Source organism: Lissotriton vulgaris, chromosome 11 (assembly GCF_964263255.1).
Source record: "Lissotriton vulgaris chromosome 11, aLisVul1.2, whole genome shotgun sequence".
Taxonomy (NCBI): domain Eukaryota; kingdom Metazoa; phylum Chordata; class Amphibia; order Caudata; family Salamandridae; genus Lissotriton; species Lissotriton vulgaris.
In genome coordinates, this window is record NC_141699.1 from 835,070,253 (window position 1) to 835,095,628 (window position 25,376).

A 25,376-nucleotide genomic window follows, 5' to 3' on the forward strand; every position below is an offset into this window, starting at 1 on the left:
GCTATGTAGTAGGGCGTATTCTATATTTGATGAAAGTGTCTCCAGTGGTTTTTCTGAAAATTACTTTCCCACTTTTTTTAGGGAGCGCTTACCGGTGCGCGCCCCGGTACGCGCACCGGCAGCGTAACGGGAGTCCTCCATTTTGTGTTTCGGTAGAATTGAGACACAAAATGGAGGACAAACAACGTGGGGAATGGGTAGAAGGGGGCACGGTAGACACTTCCTGACCCTCTAGGTTTTCTGAGGGGAGTTTAGGAGGGGCATATATGCCAAAATTAAAATAAAAAAAAAATTGCGGGGGGAGCGCCCGGTACGCGCACCTGGGAGCGTACCGGGGAGCGTACTTTGGTGAAAAATAGTGAAAAAAGTTAGAAAAAGATAATCGTTTTGAGTGATCAGAGGTAGGGTAGCTCTGAAAAGAGCTTTTGGGTTCTGTGGCTGATTTATGTACCTACAAGTAGGTTCCAATGCACAGTCTTAAATTCAGGAGGAATATTCTATTCCCCTCATCTGTGAAGTGCACACCATCTCCTCTGTAGATGTCTTGCATGTTGTAACGCAAGTTATTATTGTATATTGAACCCATTCCACAGTCTCTCATGTAAGCAGAAACAGATTTATTCACATGTTTAAGTGCTTTCTCAAATTGTGGACAAAATTGGTTGGACCAGTTCCATTTTTGTCTTTGGCATATATTGGAATATACCAAGGCAGTTTGTAGAAAAAGTGTCATCAATTGATCAAAGGTGTCCTTTAAAAGCATTTCCAGACCTACCCCAGTCAATGTGCCTAGATCGTTCCCACCACAGTGCACAATTATAAGGTCAGGTTCTGGCAGATGCATAAAAGTTTTCACCAATGGTATCAATTGGTGACATCTCAATCCTCTCTGGCCAATCCACTTGATTTCCACATTTGATAAATCAAGGTTGTGAAAATCTCTGCTAGCTGCATACCTTTGAGCCCAGTGGATGTAGCTATGTCCAATGATCCACACAGAATACATGCTGAGAGAAGGTTCTGGTGCAGTCAGATGAAGTGTGGGAATGAAATGGCAGTTGGAACAGTAGAAGTTTACAACAACAAAAAATGTGGAGTTTCCCTGCTCTTGAATCACAAGCAGTGATTGGTGGATTCAAATAGTTGAAAACTGAAAGTTAGGGTGTATGGTTGTGTTGTGTGTAAGAAGCAATTCGAATGGTTAAGAAAAAGTCACTAAATGCAATAATGCCCTGGATAAGCTGGTGTATTGAGAGGTCAAACATCCTTGCTGATTTAATTTGCAACATTGTAGAATAAACTTTTGAACCTGAGAGTTCAGTTAGGAGGGAGTTGCTATGGTAACAGATAGAAAGGTCTGAGAGGGGGAAGGGTGTTGGTTTGAAAATAGTGAGGGAAGACTTTTGATTGGTTGAAATAAGGCATATGTGTGTAAAATTAGAGATTTTTTTATGCCAGTCTTGGTTTCAGTGTATTGAGTGCACACCTTTTGCTCTGCTAAAGAAAAATTGGTGTGTGTGTCTGACACTGTTCTCAATCTCCCAAAGCATTTCTAAAGGTAAGTAATGATTCATTTAATTTAGATAGAGACTTGTTTGCTCTATGGAGAATATTTGGAAGCAGATAGTGAAGTTTCAGTAGAAAAATTGTTTGCTTGTACATAGGACTTGAGCTGTGTTTGTAAAAAGTTATTTAAAACACGATTTTGGGGTAAAAGAATGGTTTTTATATTTTTGAGAAGTAATTAATAGTGTTTGCCTCATTAAATAAATATATTTGAACCATTTAGAATAATGTCATTTGCATTACCTCAGATTTGGAAGCAGATTGAGATTCTTTTTTATTGATTTGTGGCATGTTTTTTGGAAATGCTTGCTATGAACATTTGCAAGATAGGGGATTTGTATTTTGTGAAACAGTGAGGTTTCAAGAGTGATATTGAGTGCTTGTACATAGGATCTTCGCTGTGTTTCTAAAATGTTATTCAAAAAACGATTTTGGGGCAAATCAATGGTATTTTTATTTGGCCCTTATTTATGATTGCCTTGTGCTGCTGGTGCATCACTTTAAACATGGGAAATAAGTGACGCTCTGGTGGCGCAAGGCCTTCATAAATAAGGCTCTGAGTTTGTTTGCTGTTGGTTTCTTTTTTGCTTTTTGATAATGCTTGCTATGAACATTTGCAAGATATAGGATTTGTATTTTGGGAAACAGTGAGGTTTCAAAAGTGATATTGAGTGCTTGTACATAGGTTCTGCGCAGTGTTTCTAAAATGTTATTCAAAAAACGATTTTGGGGGCAAATCTGTCACGACCGCGTATCCTCAGGATCAGGGCGTTGCTATATAGGGGTCCACCTCCAGACTGCCCTATACTCTGGAATCAGAATCAACAGAGCATAAGGAAATCAGGTGAGGGAAAAAAGACCAGGAAGGGACTGGAACAGGACGGGAGGCTGTAAAGAGAAAAAACCAAGAAAACAAACATTCATTAGTACACAATACTACTAACTACTCTCAGTATTTCTCGCTAGGACACCACCTACCACGGGCACTAGCTATACTTTCATCTTCTCCCTCCCGGTAGGTAGTGTAGAAACCTTCTTCCGTTTTAACACACAAATCTGGAAAGTAATGAAGAAGGTCAGCATTCAATAAATCACTTCGCACCCCAAACACTCCTCCAATGCTGTGTTTACCCACACACACCTTCCAGCCTTCCTGGGTTTGCACCAAACTATTTTTCCCTATAACCCTTCGTGAATCCAAAAGAAAAGATAAAGTGTTCCAAAAATAACTTGAATAGTCTTTGACAGTCTCTCGAATGAAACTAGGCAAAACACAGTCTTGCATCCACTGTCCTATAATCCAGGTTTTCCAATATAGTTCCAAGATTAGAAACGCTATAGCCCAGGTTGCAGCAAACAAAATCCCAGATGCTTGACTGCGTCTTTCTAATTAACGCGCTAGCGCTCACAAGTTCATATTATTTACACAACTCACGGATCCATAGGATTCAACAGAAGTCCAACCCGTTTACTTCTCTCAAGGACTCCAGAACACCAGCCGGTGCCAGAACCGCGTTCAGCAGCCGCTGAACGCACTAAAGGGGAGCCGCTACTCCCCGCTCGTCAGTTCTCTCGGCCGAGAGAACCAGGACCTGTAGGTAAGGGCCGCCACAGGATTCAGCCGCTATTCCCCGCCTTTCACGCCGGAAACTTTCCAGCCGGAAATACAGGGAAATCCAAAACAGCAACAACGCTGAGGTACACGGCAGCCGCCGCATGCCCTTTCTTCTCGTTTAGAGAACTCCGCCCAAGACTGCTTACAGCCAACGCGGGAATCCACTAGGTTCCAAACTCCAGGTATCAAAACAAAATCACGTACACAGCGCCTCAGGAGGCAGGCAACTATATAGACTATGACTCCTCCCTCCTGCTAAGCCTTCTGGTAGTTGTAGTTTTTATTATAGGTATACTCCAGCAGAGGTGGCAACCCCTCCGTAGTCCCGCTCATGACAGTATATCCCTCCTTACCAGCGCCTACTTGCTCCAGGCTTCCCCGGATGACTGGCAAAGAAGCGGCGGACAGCTATAGGCGCATGAACCCCAGAACTAGGTTCCAATGAATCATCCTCAGCTGCATACCCCTTCCAGGACACAAGAAACCACAGCCTCCCCTGCCTGAAACGAGAGTCCAGTATCTTGCGTACTTCATATTCCAGATTCCCATCGCGTAGCACAGGAGGAACTGCTTTCCTGCGAGCAGCGAGGGCTGGCTTCAGTAAACTGCAATGAAAGACAGGATGAATCCGTAACGAAGCAGGAAGCTTTAGTTTGTAGGCCACCGGGTTCACCCGTCTCACCACAGTGTAAGGCCCTATGTAGCGTGGATGAAAAACGCTCCGGAATCGGAAACAGATGTTTCTTGTTGAGAGCCACACTCTATCACCAACTTTGTACTCCGGCCCTTCCCTCCGATGCTTGTCTTCCCATTTCTTGTAAGACACCTTTGCTTTCTCCAAAGAGGCCTGCACCTTCCGATGGATCCTCAAAAGCGCCTTCACTTGACTAGCCACCGTTGGATGATTGGCCACGTCACAAGGTATGGTCACAGGTAAGATGTTAGCATTGAACCCAGAATTCGCCCGTAAAGGTGTTTCCCCTGTAGAACAGTGCCACGCATTGTTATAGGACAGTTCCGCTAGCCACAGCAGAGACACCCAAGAATCCGCAGCCTCATCTGCATAGCAGCGAAGATACTTTTTCAGAGTTTGATTCAGTCTCTCTGTCTGACCATCAGATTGAGGATGGAAACTGGTCGACAGGGCCGCAGAGATATTCAAAGCTTTACACCAAGTACACCAGAACCTGGCCACAAACTGCGGACCCCTGTCCGAGATGATGACTTGCGGAACCCCATGAAGCCAAACCACCTGAGTTAATAACAACTGGGCTGTTTGAGAAGCTGATGGAAGATTCCTGCAGGGGATGAAATGTCCCATTTTGGTGAAACTATCCACCACAACCAATATGGCGTTGTTCCCTTTGTCCATGGGCAATCCCACCACAAAATCCAAACTGATGACCTGCCACGGCCTCGATGGAGTCGGCAATGGCATGAGTAGCCCTGCTGGCTTCGATGGAGTGTTCTTGGCTCTCGCACAGGTTTCACACTGGTTTACCCACTGTCTTACATCCCGTACCAGGCCATCCCACCAGAAATGTCTTTGCACTTCATGTATGGTCTTTTGATGTCCCTGATGTCCAGCCATCAAAGCATTATGGCACCAGTTAAATGCCAACAAACGGAGCGCATGGGTCGGAAGGAACAACCTGTTCTGTACCATTGGTAATCCGTGTTTAAGGGACCGATGAGCTGTCATGGCCGCCCACTCCTCCCATTGCTGCGGAGTACGCTGCTTAGCCACCACTTCCAGAAAATGTTCCACCTGGATCGAACACACCACCACCTCTGGCGATAGTATAGGTTTGGGAGCCATCTTCCTATCACAGTCCGTATTCAAACACCGGGACAGGGAATCAGCTTTTCTATTCTCTACCCCCGGCCGGAAAGTAATAGTAAACTCGTACTCCGCGAAAAACAGCATCCACCGCATCTGCCGTTGTGACAGGTGTCTGGCAGTCTTCAAGTACACCAGGTTACGGTGATCAGAATACACTGTCACTGGATGCTGTCCCCCCCACAGGTAGTGCCTCCACTCTTGAAACGCCTTCTTCACTGCCAACAGTTCCTTTTCGGCGATGGTATAATTTGCTTCCGCCGGATTCAGTTTTTTCGAGAGAAAGGCGACAGGATGCAACAATCCCGTTGCTTGATCACGCTGAGATAATACAGCCCCAATTGCCACGTCGGAGGCATCTGCCTCAACTATAAACGTTTTATCCATCTGGGGGTGCATTAAAACGGGAGCAGAACTGAACGCAACCTTTAAATGTTCGAATGCCTCCGCGGCTTCTTGTGTCCACAAAAAAGGTACTCCCTTTCGTAGCAAGCGAGTAATAGGAGAAACTAGCTGTGAAAAATGTGAAACAAATCTATAATAATTTGAGAACCCCAGGAAGCACTGGATGTCACGTACATTCAAAGGGACCGGCCACTCCAGAACCGCCTTCAACTTTCTGTCAGCCATTCTGAACCCTCGAGGGTTAAGGATCACCCCCAGAAATTCCACCTCCTCCACACCGAACTCACACTTACTCAATTTGCAGAATACGTGATGCTCCTGCAGTTTTTGCAAGATCAACAACACATGACCCACATGTTGAGCTGGCGTCACCGAATAGATCAATAAGTCATCAATATAGATGATAACAAACCTGTCCAGGTACTCTTTCATGATGTCATTTATGAAAAACTGGAATGCCGCCGGGGCATTACATAGCCCGAACGGCATTACCAGGTACTCATAAAGACAAAAACAGGTCTTAAACGCCGTCTTCCACTCATCGCCAGCCCGGATCCTGACCAGATGATAAGCCCCTCTTAAGTCTAGGCGAGTATAAATCCCTGCCTCCCGGACCTGATCCAAAAGGACGGAAATGAGAGGAAGCGGATACCTGTTTCGCACCGTCACCTTATTCAACTGTCTATAGTCAATGCATGCCCTCAACTCTTTATTGGCCTTTGAAATGAAAAAAAGTGGCGAGGCAGCAGGGGAGCGTGAAGGACGAATGAACCCAAGATTGCTAAAGTGCTCAATGTATTTCCTCAGATGCTCTGTTTCTGACACTGAAAGGGCATACACTCTACATGATGGTACCACTGCCCCTTCCACTAAGTCTATTTGGCAATCATAATCCCTATGCGGGGGTAATATTTCCGCCTTCACCTCACTAAAGACGTCCTGGAAACGATGGTATGCGGAGGGCAGTTCCACATCCTTCTCCACTGCCGTAGCTATGGCGAACCCTTGGGCCAAAGAGGACACATGTGATGCCGATGATAACAAGCAACGCGCTTCACATTCCTCGGACTCAAAACCAACTGTTCTTGCTCTCCAATCGATGGAAGGATTGTGTTGCCACAACCAGGGCATCCCAAGTATTACCTCATACTGAGGAGCCTCAATAATGTTCAACACAATCCTTTCTCTGTGACTACCAATCCCCCTGGGCATAACCAGTTCTATGTTCTCAGTATGGGCTGTAACCGGGCCAGACCTCAACTGCGTGCCATCCACGGCCAAAACCATTTCAGGTTTCTCAATTGGCACCTTCACCAACCCCAGCCTGTCAACCAACCCTTGATCTATAAAATTGCCCGTTGCACCAGAATCAATCATAGAAACTACTGGATGACTCTCATGATTAGTGTTCAAGAACATAGACAATAGGATATGAGTCTCAGACTTCTTACATGTGGGCACCTCCAATGACGGAATCTTCCACTCAAGTGATGGCTTCCTTTCCACAGACGAACCCTCTGTATCGGTGTACCCCACATCACTGACTGCTGTCTTAGTCACCGCTAACTGTTTCGCTGGAGGGAAATAATTGGTCTTTTTTGGTCTCATAGTGCAGTCCCTAACATAATGTCCCTTTTTTCCGCAATACATGCAGAGACCCATAGCTCTTCTACTCTCCCGCTCAGCTTTCGTCAGTGGTGGACGAATCGCCCCTAACTCCATGGGCTCTGATCCCGCTTCCTTCATACTAGGCCGACCCACCGAGGGTGGTCCAGCTCCGTATCTATCACCTCTCTTACATTCTCCGCCTCTATCAGACATGCGATGATCTAATCTCAAAGTGAGATTAATCAAATCGATGCAGGTCTTCGGTTGGGGGTCTATCTGTGCTAGCACGTCTTTAAGATCCTCATTTAAGCCCTGATAATATAAGGCCATCCGTTTTGCCTCAGGCCAAGATGTCTCTACTACCAATCTATTGAAAGCAGTCATATAGGTGACAAGTTCCTTCCTCCCCTGACGCAACCCCAACAACTCTTTATCCGCACTCAAGGTAGTGGCCCATCTATCAAAGACCCTCTCAAACTCTACACAGAATTTTTCCCAGTTAGACAAAAGAGCATCATCAGATCTCACTAACGGCACTGCCCAATTGGCAGCGTCCCCTGTTAGATAGGAAATTGCAAAGGCCACCCGGGAAATGTGAGTAGGGAAGGAGGCAGGTCTGCACGAAAAAAGTGTAAGGCTACCTGGGTCAAAAAGGTCTGTATCGTGGCCGGATCCCCAGAATACCTCTCTGGACTAGCCAACGGTATAGGTGGAGACACCGTAACCTGTATAGGTGAACCCCCGGAGTGGCATCAAAGGGGTTGCGCGTCTGTCTATCTAAACGCTCTTTCAATGCCGCAATTTCAGCTCTAGAAGCCTCAAGTTCATATTGAACCACACCCAATGCATGCAACACATCGTCTAGAGTGGCCATCCCTACAGAACCCCCTGACCAGGAGGATATTAATACGTGGGTACGTGATTCTGTCACGACCGCGTATCCTCAGGATCAGGGCGTTGCTATATAGGTGTCCACCTCCAGACTGCCCTGTACTCTGAAATCAGAATCAACAGAGCATAAGGAAATCAGGTGAGGGAAAAAAGACCAGGAAGGGACTGGAACGTGACAGGAGGCTGTAAAGAGAAAAAACCAAGAAAACAAGCATTCATTAGTACACAATACTACTAACTACTTTCAGTATTTCTCGCTAGGACACCACCTACCATGGGCACTAGCTATACTTTCATCTTCTCCCTCCCGGTAGGTAGTGTAGAAACCTTCTTCCGTTTTAACACACAAATCTGGAAAGTAATGAACAAGGTCAGCATTCAATAAATCACTTCGCACCCCAAACACTCCTCCAATGCTGTGTTTACCCACACACACCTTCCAGCCTTCCTGGGTTTGCACTAAGCCTGGGCGTAGTTCGCGTAGCCGCACTCCGCGAGCTACGCGAAGATGCACTTGCACTCCGCGAACTACGCATAGCTCCGTGAGCATGCGTAGTAGCTTGCTTGACCCGTTCGCAAGCCATTTTTCGTCTTCGGAAGCGCCGTGGAACTCTGGAACCTGCTCGACACCACATCTCCAGACGTCGCCTTCCTCACGGAAACATGGATGAACGCCTCCTCAGCGCCCAACATCGCCGTCGCCATCCCGGACAGATACAAGATCCCCCGGAGAGACCGCGTCAACGAGACAGGAGGAGGCATCGCCATCGTCCACAAGAACACCATCCGCATCACGACCAACTCAGACGACACTCTCAAAGCCGCTTAACATCTTCACTTCCAGATACACACCGACCCCAAGACCACACTCAGAGGCACCCTCATCTACAGACCCCCAGGACCTTGCACACAATTCAGCGAAGACATCCCAGACTTCATCAGCCCGCACGCCCTCGCCTCCGCTGACTACATCCTCCTAGGGGACCTCAACTTCCACCTAGAGAACAACAACGACAACACCACCACCACCCTGCTGGACAACCTCGCCAACCTCGGACTCATGCAACTGGTGAACACCCCCACCCACTACGCCGGACACACGCTTGGCCCAGTCTTCTCCTCCAGCAAGTACATCTCCTTCAGCCACTCCACCGGACTCCACTGGACAGACCACAGCTGCGTCCACTTCAGCTTCAGAAAGACCACGACTCACCACCACCCGCAACAGGTTCCCCGCAGGAACTGGAACAAGATCACCACCGACCAGCTCACCACTTCACTGAGCCAGATCCCGCCCGCCAGCTCAACGGACCCCAACCAAGCAGCCAACAACCTCACACAGTGGATCACCAATTGCGCTCGCCCAACCAGCCTCGACCACTCGCAGTCCGGCTTCCGCGCCAACCACAGCACCGAGACCGCCCTCATCGCAGCCACTGACGACATCCGAGCCCTGTTCGACAACTGTGAAACAGCGGCCCTCATCCTCCTGGACCTCTCCGCAGCATTCGATACGGTCTGCCACCGCACCCTAGTGCAGCGCCTCAGCAACATCGGAATCCAAGAAAAGGCACTGGAGTGGATCATCTCGTTCCTCACAGGAAGAACCCAGAGAGTCCGCCTCCCCCCGTACAGATCCAAGGCCACCGAAGTCATATGCGGCGTACCACAAGGGTCATCACTCAGCCCCACCCTCTTCAACGTCTACATGAGCCCCCTCGCAGCCATCGTACGCCAACACAACCTCAACATCATCTCCTACGCCGACCACACCCAGCTGATCCTCTCCCTCACCAACGACCCAGGAACCACCAGAACCAACCTACACGAAGGGATGAAAGACGTAGTCAGGTGGATGAGGAACAGCCGCCTGAAACTGAACTCAGACAAGACGGAAGTCCTCATCCTTGGATCATCACCCTCCGCCTGGGACGACTCCTGGTGGCCCCCTGCCCTGGGCAGCGCACCCAAACCAACAGACCACGCACTTAACCTGGGCTTCATCCTGGACTTCTCCTTCTCGATGACCAGACAAGTCAACGCCGTCCAATCATCATGCTTCAACATCCTACGCATGCTCCGAAAGATCTTCCCATGGCTCGCCACCGAAACCAGGAAGACGGTCACACAGGCACTCGTCACCAGCCGACTGGACTACGGAAACACCCTCTATACCGGAACCACAGCCAAACTCCAGAAAAGACTCTAACACATCCAGAACGCCTCCGCACGACTCATCTTGGACATCCCCCGACACAGCCACATCTCCGGACAACTGAGAGACCTTCACTGGCTCTCCATCAGCAAGAGAATCACGTTCCAACTCCTCACCCACGCACACAAGGCCCTCCACGACCTGGGCCCCAGGTACCTCAACAACCGCCTGACCTTCTACACTCCCACCCGCCAGCTACGATCGACCAGCCACGCCCTCGCCGCCATGCCACGCATCCGAAGATCCACCATGGGAGGAAGATCCTTCTCCTACCTGGCAGCCAAGACTTGGAACTCCCTCCCCATCCACCTCCGCCTGACCCAAGACCACCTCTGCTTCAGGAAGCAACTCAAGACATGGCTGTTTGAGCAGTAGCGGACCCCCCTCCCCCAAGTGCCTTGAGACCCTCTGGGTGAGTAGCGCGCTATACAAATATCCTGATTGATTGATTGATTGATTGCCTGCATGCTCGGGATGTGTAGCACGCAAAGTTACCCATGAGGTTTGTCCCGCCCGCTCGCGTCCCCTTATTTCCGGTCACTACTAACGTGTTCCCGAGTTATTCTGTGCCAGATTGCAGTTTCTGCGTGTTCGGCAACTCGATCTTACCGACAAGCATCCTCGCGCACGCGAAAATGCTATTGAGCGCGCGAGAACTACGCTACGCAGCAGTTTGCGGAGTATTCGACAACTTCGCGTTCTCCGCGGAGCGCGGAGTTGCCGAAACTCCGCAAACTCCGCGAACGGAGCGTAGTTCTTCGCCCAGGGTTAGTTTGCACCAAACTATTTTTCCCTATAACCCTTCGTGAATCCAAAAGAAAAGATAAAGTGTTCCAAAAATAACTTGAATAGTCTTTGACAGTCTCTCGAATGAAACTAGGCAAAACACAGTCTTGCATCCACTGTCCTATAATCCAGGTTTTCCAATATAGTTCCAAGATTAGAAACGCTATAGCCCAGGTTGCAGCAAACAAAATTCCAGATGCTTGACTGCGTCTTTTTTAATTAACGCGCTAGCGCTCACAAGTTCATATTATTTACACAACTCACGGATCCGTGGGATTCAACAGAAGTCCAATCCGTTTACTTCTCTCAAGGACTCCAGAACACCAGCCGGTGCCAGAACCGCGTTCAGCAGCCGCTGAACGCACTAAAGGGGAGCCGCTACTCCCCGCTCGTCAGTTCTCTCGGCCGAGAGAACCAGGACCTGTAGGTAAGGGCCGCCACAGGATTCAGCCGCTATTCCCCGCCTTTCACGCCGGAAACTTTCCAGCCGGAAATACAGGGAAATCCAAAACAGCAACAACACTGAGGTACACGGCAGCCGCCGCACGCCCTTTCTTCTCGTTTAGAGAACTCCGCCCAAGACTGCTTACAGCCAACGCGGGAATCCACTAGGTTCCAAACTCCGGGTATCAAAACAAAATCACGTACACAGCGCCTCAGGAGGCAGGCAACTATATAGACTATGACTCCTCCCTCCTGCTAAGCCTTCTGGTAGTTGTAGTTCTTATTATAGGTATACTCCAGCAGAGGTGGCAACCCCTCCGTAGTCCCGCTCATGACAAAATCAATGGTATTTTTATTTGGCCCTTATTTATGATTGCCTTGTGCTGCTGGTGCATCACTTTAAACATGGGAAATAAGTGACGCTCTGGTGGCGCAAGGGGTATGTAACACTTACAACGCATCTTTTACGTCGCATTCCGTTACAACGCAGATTTTACAACGCGGGATCCATTAAATCGGATGTCATTACAATGCATGGCATTACATCGCAGATGCTATTACAACGCATACTATTACATCGTAAGTATTGGTAAGTATTTAATTTTTTTTTTATTTAATATTATTTAATTGATTTAATTTTTATTAATTATAAAAAAATATTTATTTATGTTTTTAAATATTATAAATTATATATATTAATTTAAGTGATTTTTTAAATAAGTATGAGTATAGGAGTATATGTTTTGGGGTACTGAGGTATATGTTTTGGGGTGTTTGTGTATTTATAGGTTTTAGGGCAGGGTTTGGGTTTTGGGGTACAGGGGTGTTTTTAGGTTTTAGGGCAGGGTTTGGGTTTTGGGGTACAGGGGTGTTTTTAGGTTTTAGGGCAGGGTTTGTGTTTAGGGATAATTAAATTATATTTACCATTTTAAAATTAATTAAAATATATTTAATAAATTAAATTAATTATTTTACATTAATTACATTTTTTAATTACATTAATTAAATTAAATAAATAATTATTATTAATTTAATTTAATTTCATTATAAAAAATATGTACTTTAAACTAATTACTTTTTTTAATTAAATTAAATTAATTACAATTTTTAATAAAATTACATTTATTAAATAGATTTTATTTTATTAAATTAAATTAATGACAATTTTAAATTGTCTTTTAATTAAATTATTTTTAAAAATTAATTACAATAAACTAAATAACATTTTAAAAAAAGGTATACTTACCTATACTTACGATGTAATGCCATGCGTTGTAATAGCATCTGCGATGTAATGCCATGCATTGTAATGACATCCGTTGTAATGGATCCCGCGTTGTAACGGAATGCGTTGTAACACAACGCGTTGTACTGACACCAATCCGGCGCAAGGCCTTCATAAATAAGGCTCTGAGTTTGTTTGCTGTTGGTTTCTTTTTTGCTTTTTGATAATGCTTGCTATGAACATTTGCAAGATATAGGGTTTGTATTTTGGGAAACAGCGAGGTTTCAAAAGTGATATTGAGTGCTTGTACATAGGTTCTGCGCAGTGTTGCTAAAAATGTTATTCAAAAAACGATTTTGGGGGCAAATCAATGGTATTTTTATTTGGCCCTTATTTTTGATTGCCTTGTGCTGCTGGTGCATCCCTTTAAACATGGGAAATAAGTGACGCTCTGGTGGTGCAAGGCCTTCATAAATAAGGCTCTGAGTTTGTTTGCTGTTGGTTTCTTTTTTGCTTTTTGATAATGCTTGCTATTAACATTTGCAAGATATAGGATTTGTATTTTGGGAAACAGTGAGTTTTCAAAAGTGATATTGAGTGCTTGTACATAGGTTCTGCACAGTGTTTCTAAAATGTTATTAAAAAAACGATTTTGGGGCAAATCAATGGTATTTTTATTTGGCCCTTATTTATGATTGCCTTGTGCTGCTGGTGCATCACTTTAAACATGGGAAATACGTGATTCTCTGGTGGCGCAAAGCCTTCATAAATAAGGCTCTGAGTTTGTTTGCTGTTGGTTTCTTTTTTGCTTTTTGATAATGCTTGCTATGAACATTTGCAAGATATAGGATTTGTATTTTGGGAAACAGTGAGGTTTCAAAAGTGATATTGAGTGCTTGTACATAGGTTCTGCGCAGTGTTTCTAAAATGTTATTCAAAAAACGATTTTGGGGGCAAATCAATGGTATTTTTATTTGGCCCTTATTTATGATTGCCTTGTGCTGCTGGTGCATCACTTTAAACATGGGAAATGAGTGATGCTCTGGTGGCGCAAGGCCTTTGTAAATAAGGCTCTGAGTTTGTTTGCTGTTGGTTTCTTTTTTCCTTTTTGATAATGCTTGCTATGAACATTTGCAAGATATAGGATTTGTATTTTGGGAAACAGTGAGGTTTCAAAAGTGATATTGAGTGCTTGTACATAGGTTCTGCGCAGTGTTTCTAAAATGTTATTCAAAAAACGATTTTGGGGGCAAATCAATGGTATTTTTATTTGGCCCTTATTTTTGATTGCCTTGTGCTGCTGGTGCATCCCTTTAAACATGGGAAATAAGTGACGCTCTGGTGGTGCAAGGCCTTCATAAATAAGGCTCTGAGTTTGTTTGCTGTTGGTTTCTTTTTTGCTTTTTGATAATGCTTGCTATTAACATTTGCAAGATATAGGATTTGTATTTTGGGAAACAGTGAGTTTTCAAAAGTGATATTGAGTGCTTGTACATAGGTTCTGCGCAGTGTTTCTAAAATGTTATTAAAAAAACGATTTTGGGGCAAATCAATGGTATTTTTATTTGGCCCTTATTTATGATTGCCTTGTGCTGCTGGTGCATCACTTTAAACATGGGAAATACGTGAGTCTCTGGTGGCGCAAAGCCTTCATAAATAAGGCTCTGAGTTTGTTTGCTGTTGGTTTCTTTTTTGCTTTTTGATAATGCTTGCTATGAACATTTGCAAGATATAGGATTTGTATTTTGGGAAACAGTGAGGTTTCAAAAGTGATATTGAGTGCTTGTACATAGGTTCTGCGCAGTGTTTCTAAAATGTTATTCAAAAAACGATTTTGGGGGCAAATCAATGGTATTTTTATTTGGCCCTTATTTATGATTGCCTTGTGCTGCTGGTGCATCACTTTAAACATGGGAAATGAGTGACGCTCTGGTGGCGCAAGGCCTTCGTAAATAAGGCTCTGAGTTTGTTTGCTGTTGGTTTCTTTTTTCCTTTTTGATAATGCTTGCTATGAACATTTGCAAGATATAGGATTTGTATTTTGGGAAACAGTGAGGTTTCAAAAGTGATATTGAGTGCTTGTACATAGGTTCTGCGCAGTGTTTCTAAAATGTTATTCAAAAAACGATTTTGGGGGCAAATCAATGGTATTTTTATTTGGCCCTTATTTTTGATTGCCTTGTGCTGCTGGTGCATCCCTTTAAACATGGGAAATAAGTGACGCTCTGGTGGTGCAAGGCCTTCATAAATAAGGCTCTGAGTTTGTTTGCTGTTGGTTTCTTTTTTGCTTTTTGATAATGCTTGCTATTAACATTTGCAAGATATAGGATTTGTATTTTGGGAAACAGTGAGTTTTCAAAAGTGATATTGAGTGCTTGTACATAGGTTCTGCGCAGTGTTTCTAAAATGTTATTAAAAAAACGATTTTGGGGCAAATCAATGGTATTTTTATTTGGCCCTTATTTATGATTGCCTTGTGCTGCTGGTGCATCACTTTAAACATGGGAAATAAGTGATTCTCTGGTGGCGCAAAGCCTTCATAAATAAGGCTCTGAGTTTGTTTGCTGTTGGTTTCTTTTTTGCTTTTTGATAATGCTTGCTATGAACATTTGCAAGATATAGGATTTGTATTTTGGGAAACAGTGAGGTTTCAAAAGTGATATTGAGTGCTTGTACATAGGTTCTGCGCAGTGTTTCTAAAATGTTATTCAAAAAACGATTTTGGGGGCAAATCAATGGTATTTTTATTTGGCCCTTATTTATGATTGCCTTGTGCTGCTGGTGCATCACTTTAAACATGGGAAATGAGTGACGCTCTGGTGGCGCAAGGCCTTCGTAAATAAGGCTCTGAGTTTGTTTGCTGTTGGTTTCTTTTTTCCTTTTTGATAATGCTTGCTATGAACATTTGCAAGATATAGGATTTGTATTTTGGGAAACAGTGAGGTTTCAAAAGTGATATTGAGTGCTTGTACATAGGTTCTGCGCAGTGTTTCTAAAATGTTATTCAAAAAACGATTTTGGGGGCAAATCAATGGTATTTTTATTTGGCCCTTATTTATGATTGCCTTGTGCTGCTGGTGCATCACTTTAAGCATGGGAAATAAGTGACGCTCTGGTGGCGCAAGGCCTTCATAAATAAGGCCCTGAGTTTGTTTGCTGTTGGTTTCTTTTTTGCTTTTTGATAATGCTTGCTATGAACATTTGCAAGATATAGGATTTGTATTTTGGGAAACAGTGAGGTTTCAAAAGTGATATTGAGTGCTTGTACATAGGTTCTGCGCAGTGTTTCTAAAATGTTATTCAAAAAACGATTTTGCGGGCAAATCAATGGTATTTTTATTTGGCCCTTATTTTTGATTGCCTTGTGGCGCCGGTACGTCACTTTTAACATGGGAAGAAAGTGACGCACTGGTGGTGCAAGGCCTTCATAAATAAGGCCCTGAGTTTGTTTGCTGTTGGTATCTTTTTTGCTTTTTGATAATGCTTGCTATGAACATTTGCAAGATATAGGATTTGTATTTTGGGAAACAGTGAGGTTTCAACAGTGATATTGAGTGCTTGTACATAGGTTCTGCGCAGTGTTTCTAAAATTTTATTCAAAAAACGATTTTGGGGGCAAATCAATGGTATTTTCATTTTGCCCTTATTTATGATTGCCTTGTGGCGCCGGTACGTCACTTTTAACATAGGACGCACTGGTGGCGCAAGGCCTTCATAAATAAGGCCCTGAGTTGCTGTGGTATAAACTTTAATATATTGCAAATTAGTGATTATATCGTTTGCTTTTTGTTATTACTTTGTTGTTTGCTAATAGTGGTCTTTATTTTTTTTTTTCAGAACCACAGATTGAAATCAACATTTTAAAAGCAAGCAAAAATGCCATCAAGGCAAAGGAGTATAAAAAATACCATACGAAAAAGAACAAAATCAGCAAAGGTATTAAAGGAATCCTCTACAACAAGTACTTCAAAAAACACCAGAAAAGCTCCGGGTAAGACAATTAAGTCTTTTCTTCGCAACTTATGTAGATCAAAAAGAAATGTTAACGGTAATGTGAAGATTCAGAAGCAGAGAGCAAATCTAATAAGGAAGGACAGGCCCTCAAAAAATGTCTCTATTCGAGCAGGAGAGAAGAGTATGGATAGCAATAGAAGGTTAAATCAATTTAGGGACATTCGTAGACAAATGTTTCGCAATAGGGTAGTTTTAAATTTGCTAAAAATTGAAAAGAAAGGTAAACAGAGAGCTGCTTTTTACAAGAAAAAGAAAAGTGTAGAGAAGATTGTTGATCAGGCTGGTAAAGTTAAGAAAAAATGATTTATTTTAGTAATCAATAGAATTAGGATACTTAATAAGGCAATCGATGTTTTCAAATCGAACAGTAGATGGAAAAGAATTATTAATCGGACTAATTTTTGTGAAGTATTTTCTGGCGAATGGATGCATAGTTCAAGTTCTGAGCCATTTTTTAATGAGGAGAGTTACTTTCAGGAAAATGATTTGGTGCATGCAGTTGCCACCAGTGGTCGAGCATATGAGGTGAAAGATGGTTGTGTGATGGAAAAAGAGTAACGTATGTCTAGAGATGCAGAAGAGGTGTTAGGTGATGAAGTTTTAGGGAGACGTACTAAGGGTCCAGTGTACACATGGAAATGCAGTAGTATTTGTAGTGTGCGACAGGATTCAATCGATTTGCTTCGAAATTTCTTACGTACATATAGTAAGAAAAGTCTCAAACAAAAAATGAAGATCTTGCAAGAGTTAGATCCTTGCAGAGTGAGAGAAAACACAGGTTTGCATGGGCATTCACTGGCTTGTCTTTCTAGAAAAGTATGTCAGAGTGTTTTTCATCATTTTAGGATGTTAGCAGTGCATCATAATCAGGTGAGAAAATTAGTGAGAAGGTTGTATTATGCAAAAAGTCCAGCACTTAAGCTTAAACAGTTAAACAGTGCTCTTTTGCATGGATCTGAAGTAGATGTGAAGACTGTGTGAAGAAATTGAGTTTTGTTATTTTGGGAACAAAGAGGATAGTGTAGAAATGGATATAGTAATGGATGGTAATGTAGAAGACAATGTACAGATTTCAAGTACAGAAAAATTTAATGAGGAAATTACCAAGTTTAAGGTGAAATCAAGTGAAAGGCCTAATTTAACTTGTGTGTGTTGTCGACGGACTCATTATAAGATTCAGACTAAGTTAGTTGATTCATATGCAAAATGTGAATTGGAAAATAATAGTGAATGGAAGGATTTTGTAAGTTATTTGTTGGTGGAGAATTCCTTTGATTTGAGTTTTGATCAGCGTATTTGTAATATTGTTTGAAAAAATTAAATGAAAATAGAATGCCTGCTAGAGCTGCTCATAATAATCTTCAGTTGATAGATATTCCTTCTGAATTGATGGATTTAAATACTTATGAATCAATTTTGATTCAATGTGTCCATCCTTTTCAAGCTATTGTTCGCAGGGAGCCTAAGATAGGGAAATTACCTCCTACAGATTTACAAAGAGGATTAAAGGGAAGAGTTGTTTATTTGCCTCTAGATGTCAAGAAAAATATTGATACAATTGGTGTAGAAAGAGTAGAAGAGGATCCTCTGGTTATTCTAGTTAATGGGGTTCCGACAAAGAGTAAGAAAATCTGGCAAGATTTAGTGGATGTTAGGAAAGTCAAACAGGCAACGTTGTATTTGGTCAAAAACAATGAGTACTATAAAGATGTAAGTGTTGGAGGAGAGGAAACAGCTACAGAAGAAGACAGTGATTGTTCAGTTGGTCAAATTGAAAAAGTTGATGTGTCTAGAAGTGAAGAAATATATGAACATTATACTGTTCATCCGTTGTATTCCAAAGAAGTAATGGGGAATACAATTGACTTGTTTCAAATGAAAGCAGCAAAAGGAAGTCCTATTAGTGTATGGGAAGAAAGTTTGGAAGCTCGTTGTTTTCCACAGTTATTTCCAACAGGTCGAGGTGGACAATATGAGCATCGACCAGTTCAAATTCCTGCAGCTGAATACCGGACTTTAAGATTATATGCTGAAGATCCAAGGTTTCGTCAATGCATTCCGTATTTGTTTCATCTACTGTTTGAAAGTGATTTGTCTGGGCTTTCTTATGCAGTTAATCATATATTGAAAAGTGGAGCTCATCTGCAAAATGTTTCAGCAAAGGACTTTATGGAGAAAGTCAATCTGCAAGACAGTATTTTGGAATCTCAGCTAATCAATCTCATGGCATGTCAGCGTGGAACAAACGAGTATTGATTCAGTCATCATGGGGAATTAAAATGTATGCTAAGAAACTTAGGAACTCCTACATGGTTCCTCACTCTTAGCTGTGCTGAGTATGCATGGGACGACTTACTTCAATTTCTACGAGAGGCAAATGGAAACATACAAAATATAGAATTGAAAACACCTGGAGAACTGTGTTCTTTGGATCCAGTGAATGTTTGGAGATATTTTAATCATAGATTTAAAGCTATGATGTCTTTTATTACCAACAAAAAAAATCCTCCCCTTGGAGAGGTTTTTTGATTTCTTTTGGAGGAAGGAATATCAAGCGAGAGGTGCTCCTCATATACATATGTTGTTATGGATTAAAGATGCACCCAAATTTGGATCAGATTCGGATGAAACAGTGATGAGTTTCATTGAAGAGTATTCAACATGTGCTGTTCCAAAAACTACTGAAGAAAACAGTTTAAGGCAACAAGTTTTACGTTTTCAATCTCATCGTTGTGGAAAGTACCCTCGTCGAAAATTCAAAAACAAGGAAAAGTACTACACGAAATGTCGTTTTGCGTTTCCACGACCAGTGATTTCTAAGGGAAGAGTTAATAATTTGATGTCATCTCTACGACATACTTTGACAAGGAAATCACCCAAAAATACATATAACTTAAAAAGAAACTAAGAGTCCAAGTACATCAACGACTACAACCCAGTGATTTTGTCCATGTGGAATGCTAATATGGATATTCAGTTCGTTGCTGACAACTCTATTGCTGTGGCTCGATATGTGACATCTTATATCACAAAAAAAGAAAAGACAGAACTGAAGGAAATGTGGGAGGACATTTCACATGAAAAGAGTCTAAGCAAGAAATTATACAGTTTCAGTCTGAAGATGTTGTCGCATCGAGAAATTGGAGCATATGAATGTTCTGATCGGTTATCATCAGCAAGTCTCTATGCCAAATCAAGAACAATCATTTGGGTGAGTCTAGGTCTTGCAGCAACACGAAACCGAGTTTTGAAATCTGTACAAGAAATTGAATATTTGGCGGATAAAGAACCAAACAGTACAGATATTTTGAAGACAAATATGTTGGATACATACTATCCAAATAGAAGTATTCACCTTGAGAACACTTGTTTGTATGAAGTTCTGCAAAACTACAGTTATAAAAGGAAGATCACAGAAGATATCAATAATGGAAAACATTCTGTCATTGGGTATGAAGGATGTCTAGTGAAGCAGAGAAAAGGCCATTTGATTAATCATCGAAAATTGAGTTGCGAAGCTCCAGACAAAAGAGAATTATACTATTTAGCTCTTTTGCAACTCTTTAAGCCATGGCGTACAGAAGAGGAACTACTTGGAGATTTTCTGTGTTATGAAGACTCTTTTAATGCAACTAAGGATACCATAGAATGTCCTGGTTTTTCCACATTATCTGCAAATGTTGAATGAAGAAATAGAGCAAGAAACCACAATTGCTGAAGAGATTGCTAGAGACAGTTCTCAAGACAGTCAGAGTTCTACTTCATTGAGCCAGGATCCACTAGGAGGACCAATTATCCAAAATGAAGCTGCAACTGCCATGGATGAGGTGGAAAGAGCTATGGAACAAGCTCAAGAGGATGGAGTTAACTTAGAAGATTTGATAAAGCAACTAAACGTTGAGCAGAAAAAGATATATGACGAAGTTACAGAACAGATTGAACATGGATTCAGACATGAGAAGAAAGAGTGCTCTTGTACATCATTTGAGCCTGTCTGACTGTATGTAAGTGGAGAAGCGGGAACAGGAAAAAGTTTTCTGATTAAAGCCATTGCAACTTATTTGCAGAAAAGGACTGAATCACCACTGTCTTGTGTTGTAACCGCTCCAACTGGACTGGCAGCACATAACATTAACGGGATTACTATACATCGTTTACTGATGCTGCCAGTTGAGCATGATACTAAATTGCATTACAACAAGTTATCTGGAGATGCGTGTTCTGAAGTTTCTAGAGTCTTGAAGAAAATGAAACGTCTTATCATTGATGAAGTAAGCATGGTCTCAAATCTAATGCTTGCTTTTGTGCATTTGAGAATGCAAGAAATTCTTAGAACAGAGTATGATGTGTTATTTGGAGGAAAACACATTATTTTTTTGGGAGATCTACTGCAGTTGACTCCAGTAAAAGGACAACCAGTGTTTAAAATGCTTACGCATGAAGATACCAGGAAGTCCCTTGGAAGCATTGGAAACGTTAATATATGGTTAAATTTTAAATATGCTGAACTGCTTCAAAATATGCGACAGGCAAACGATGAAGATTATAAAAATATTCAACAAGATGTAAGAATCGGAAAAGTAAGTGAGCTTGGGAAAGAAGCTTTACATGCTCGATTAATTTCAAATTTGTAGCCAAATGAAAACATTCTTCCAGAGAATATTTTTAAAAAAATGACTGAGAAGAAATCTGGGATATGTTTGATGCAAACTCTGCAAGAATGTTCCATCTTCAACAACAAAATGTTAAAGTTAGAAAATGAAGAGATTGTGAAACTGGAAGCAATAGATAAAATAGAGCATATGGGTGCAACAATTGTTTTGTCAGAAAATTTGAAAACAAAATTGGATTCATTAGAGAAAAGTATTTCTAAAGCAGCTGGTTTTGAAAAGACTGAATGTGTGTTTAAATTGTCGTATCATTTTGAGAAGGAATTTAAATGTAGAACGAGGTCTGGTAAATGGAGCAATGGGTTATGTTGTTGATTTTGTGAATTATAGAAATAGAGATGGAATTGAATTTTTAAAAATAAAATTTGATGGCATTGAGCAAGTACAACAAATCAGTTGTTGTTCTGCTAGATTATTGCTTGTAAAAGACTTATATGTTCGCCGAAAACAGTTTCCTCTTTGTTTGGCATATGCGGTGACAATTCATAAATCTCAAGGTTTAAGTGTAGATAGTGCTTTGGTGAACATTGGAAGATCTGTGTTTAAAGAGGGTATGGCATATGTGGCATTATCACGAGTCAGAACTTTATCAGGATTGTACTTGATTGAGTGTGATGAGACAAAGATTTGTGCAGATCTAGATTGTGTTAAAGAATACAATAGGTTAAGAAGAGAGTATGCTCCACATTTGCCTCAATATCCTCTGTTTGAAAAACGTGTGGTAGGCCGAAAAAGAAGAAATGAGAATAATTGCAGCGAGGTAGTAGCAAAAAGACAAAAAGTAGATGAAACTGTAATTCAAAAGAGAAAGAAAAAGGATTCTGATGAAAATGTTGTTGGATTTCAGTTTGAAAACAGTTCTGGTGTCAACTGCTATACTAATGTAGTGGTTAATGTTATTTTTTTCTTCAAAGTTTACAAGAACAGATTGTTGAAAATCGGGATCAAAGATTGTGTGGTTTATTGAATTCTGTGTTTGAGAAATGTAGCAGTGATAGAGCAATCATAGAAAGTGTAACAGAAATTCGAAATATTTTAGATATGTGTTCTGGTCAAGATAAATTTTCACAGAACATTCAGCAGGATTGTCAGGAATTTTTAATGTATATGTTTGGTGTTTTGGAAGATGAAGGTGTAGATGTAGATAATCTTTTTAGCCTTTCTTATCAATGGCAGCATGACTGCCACAACTGTAGTTCATCAAGTACTACTACAATAGACACTGAAAGATTTATATATTTGACTTTACCAGACTGTAAATCAGTGTCATTTAAAAATCTAGTTAAAGCAGCAGATCAGAATAAGGTGTGTACCCAATGTAAGTGTCCAATGCTATCCACGTTATTTATACAAAGTTATGGTCAGTATATGACTTTAGTTTTCCAACGGTGTAGACCTGATGGAACTAAATTGACAACTTCTATCAAAAATGTTGTGGCTTCTCAGTTATCAATTTCAGGAAGAACCTTTACAACTGTAGCTATTATTTATCATGACGGTTCTTCGACAACATCAGGACATTATACATGCTACTTAAAATGTGAAAAAGGTTGGAGTTACTGCAATGATTCTCATTTGACTTATAAACAACGTTTGCCTTATGACTTTAAAACTTCTTACCTAGTGTTTTTAAAACCAAAGTTTTAGTAAAGGTAATTGGCCTTTGAAGACGGGAGTAGTTAATAAAAGTTAGTTAGTTAATTAGTCTAATGTTTAAAATTATTTATCTCATATAGGTACTGTAAATGGATCTCATAGTAAAAAATACTCATATATCTGACACGATTTGGCCGTAAGGAAAGTGTAAGGTATGATGTTCTTAGATCTTTTTTCATAGGAAGTCGATGAAATGGAAGTTATAGAGAACAGAAGACTTTTTTTTCACCAAAAGGACCTTCACTATCTTCTATTTGGCCTCACGGAAAAGTAAGTGAATCAAAGATTACTGTACATATATGATTTCTAAACGCAATATTTTCATCCCTTCACTCTGTGACTCCCCTTCACTCACTCTCAGTCATCTTCCATTCCTCTTTCTTATTAATGGTTCCTCATTTAGACTCCTCTCCTTTTCACTCATTTTCCTTTTACTTTCTTCTCTTTCCTAATTTCGTTTTGGTATCTCACATTCTTTTAGTATTTTACTTATCTTCAGTAATTTGTTCTCTTTCTATTTCTTTTTCCCTCTTTTTTGTCTTTCTACATTACTTTATTTTTGTTTTTGTATCCTTCACTATTGCTTTATTTCTTAGTACACTTTTTTTGATTTTTTACCTCTTGACCTCTTTCTTCTATTTTAAAATATATATTTTACTAATTATAACTTTTTTTTTTTTCTTTTGTCTTTCACAGATACAAAGTGTAGTTAAAAGATGGAAATACGTTTTTATTAATTATATGGTAAGTGAGACTACAAAATGTAGTTTGTCATCACCCTTTGCTTTAACCTCACTACTTTTCTCTCACCCTACCTCACCCCTGTTTTCTTACTCTGCTTCCCTCACTTATTCTTATCCTCAATATTTTCCTTTCTTTTTCTTACTTTCCTACCACATTCAACTTCTTTTAGTGCCCTTGCTCACCCACACTCCCTCTCTTTCCTTTTTTTTCTGCTTCACTTAGTCCCTATATGACACTCCTTCCTTTACTCTCTCTGTTCTTTTTTTCTGTCACTCCCCATGTCTTACCCTTATTCAGTTTTATCCACCTCTTTCACTCCCCTTTACTTACACTCACTGCTATTTTGTTTACCTCCGTCACCACTGTTCCTTTTCTCTGGTTCTGTCACTACCTGTCATTCCCCATCCTTTACTCTCCTTCCTTTTACTCTCATCACCCATTCACATTCTCTCAGAACACCTGCTTTAGTTTTCTTCCTCTTTCTTCTTTTCTTTTGCTTCCTTATTCATTTTCCTTTTCTCAGTTACTTCCTCTTATACCTTTTCTCTATTTTACTATCTATTACACAGTCCCTCTGTGTTTCTCCCTCTAGCTCTCTTTCTATTTACACCACTCTCTTTGTCCCCATTCCTTATGCTCACTCCTTCATTATTTTTTTTAAATTTTTTTTTGTTGGTGCGCTGACGGGAAGCGCCCCGGTACGCACATCGGGGCGCTCACCGGTACGCGCACCGGGAGCGCACCAGAGTGAAATATATAAAAAAAAAGAAAATACTATTTTAAAACAAAAATATTATCTTAATATACAATATAGGATTCACTTTAAGAAAAACATACCTTTCTAAGCTATAGATATTTGCGAAAAAATAACCTTAGAAAATCACTAAAAAACACATAGGTATGAGGCCCTATAAAAAGATTGGAATTAGCAGTTAAAAAAACCTATGAAATTCACTGAAAAAACCATAGGTTTCACACCAGTTATAGTTAGGAATTAGCATTAAAAAAACCTTTGAAATTCACTGAAAAAACCATAGGTTTCACACCAGTTATAGTTAGGAATTAGCATTTAAAAAACCTATTAAATTCACTGAAAAAACCATAGGTTTCACACCAGTTATAGTTAGCTGGAAATTTTACTGACATAAAACCATTGAAATTCCCACGTTATAGTTAGTTGGACTCACTATAACTTGCGCGTGTAATGCACTGCTGATGACATCACATATTACATCACTCATGACATGGTCAGTGACATCACTCATGACATCACTGATGACACCATCCTTGTGACAGAGAGACTGACCTCCTTTCACTGTAAAGTAACCCTTGAAACACATATTCAAAAATATAAACTAACATTTTCAAAAAAGTGGAGATACCTATACCAGTTACAACAACCAATTCAGTAATTCCACCATTTACATATACATCCACTCATTCACCAACAGTTCTATATAGTCAGTCATACATATACTCACTCATCATATGTAGTGAAACACCTATACATCCGTTAACACATCGGCAGTCTTCCAAAAGTTGCTCACACACATATTCACACGTGCAAATAAAATATTGAACATCCATTTTTTGGCATATACAGCTATACACATACTACCACCTTACTTCTAAGGAAACTTACACATACTTACTCTTTAAAACAATCACTTATAGAAACACATACTTATTTAAACAAG

General features: G+C 41.1%; 1 protein-coding gene across 4 annotated transcripts in view; it reads left to right on the forward strand.

The window, feature by feature from the left end:
• Positions 1-25,376, forward strand: part of PIGX (phosphatidylinositol glycan anchor biosynthesis class X) — a 513,668-nt gene that overhangs the window by 337,658 nt on the left and 150,634 nt on the right. For 2 of the 4 annotated variants that reach the window (XM_086943952.1, XM_086943953.1), the window contains exon 6: positions 16,433-16,586. The exons of the other annotated variants lie outside the window; for them this stretch is intronic. In XM_086943952.1, coding sequence (XP_086800078.1) covers positions 16,433-16,586 — 154 coding nt within the window. The remainder of the gene's footprint in view (positions 1-16,432; positions 16,587-25,376) is intronic. 4 annotated transcript variants of the gene reach the window in all.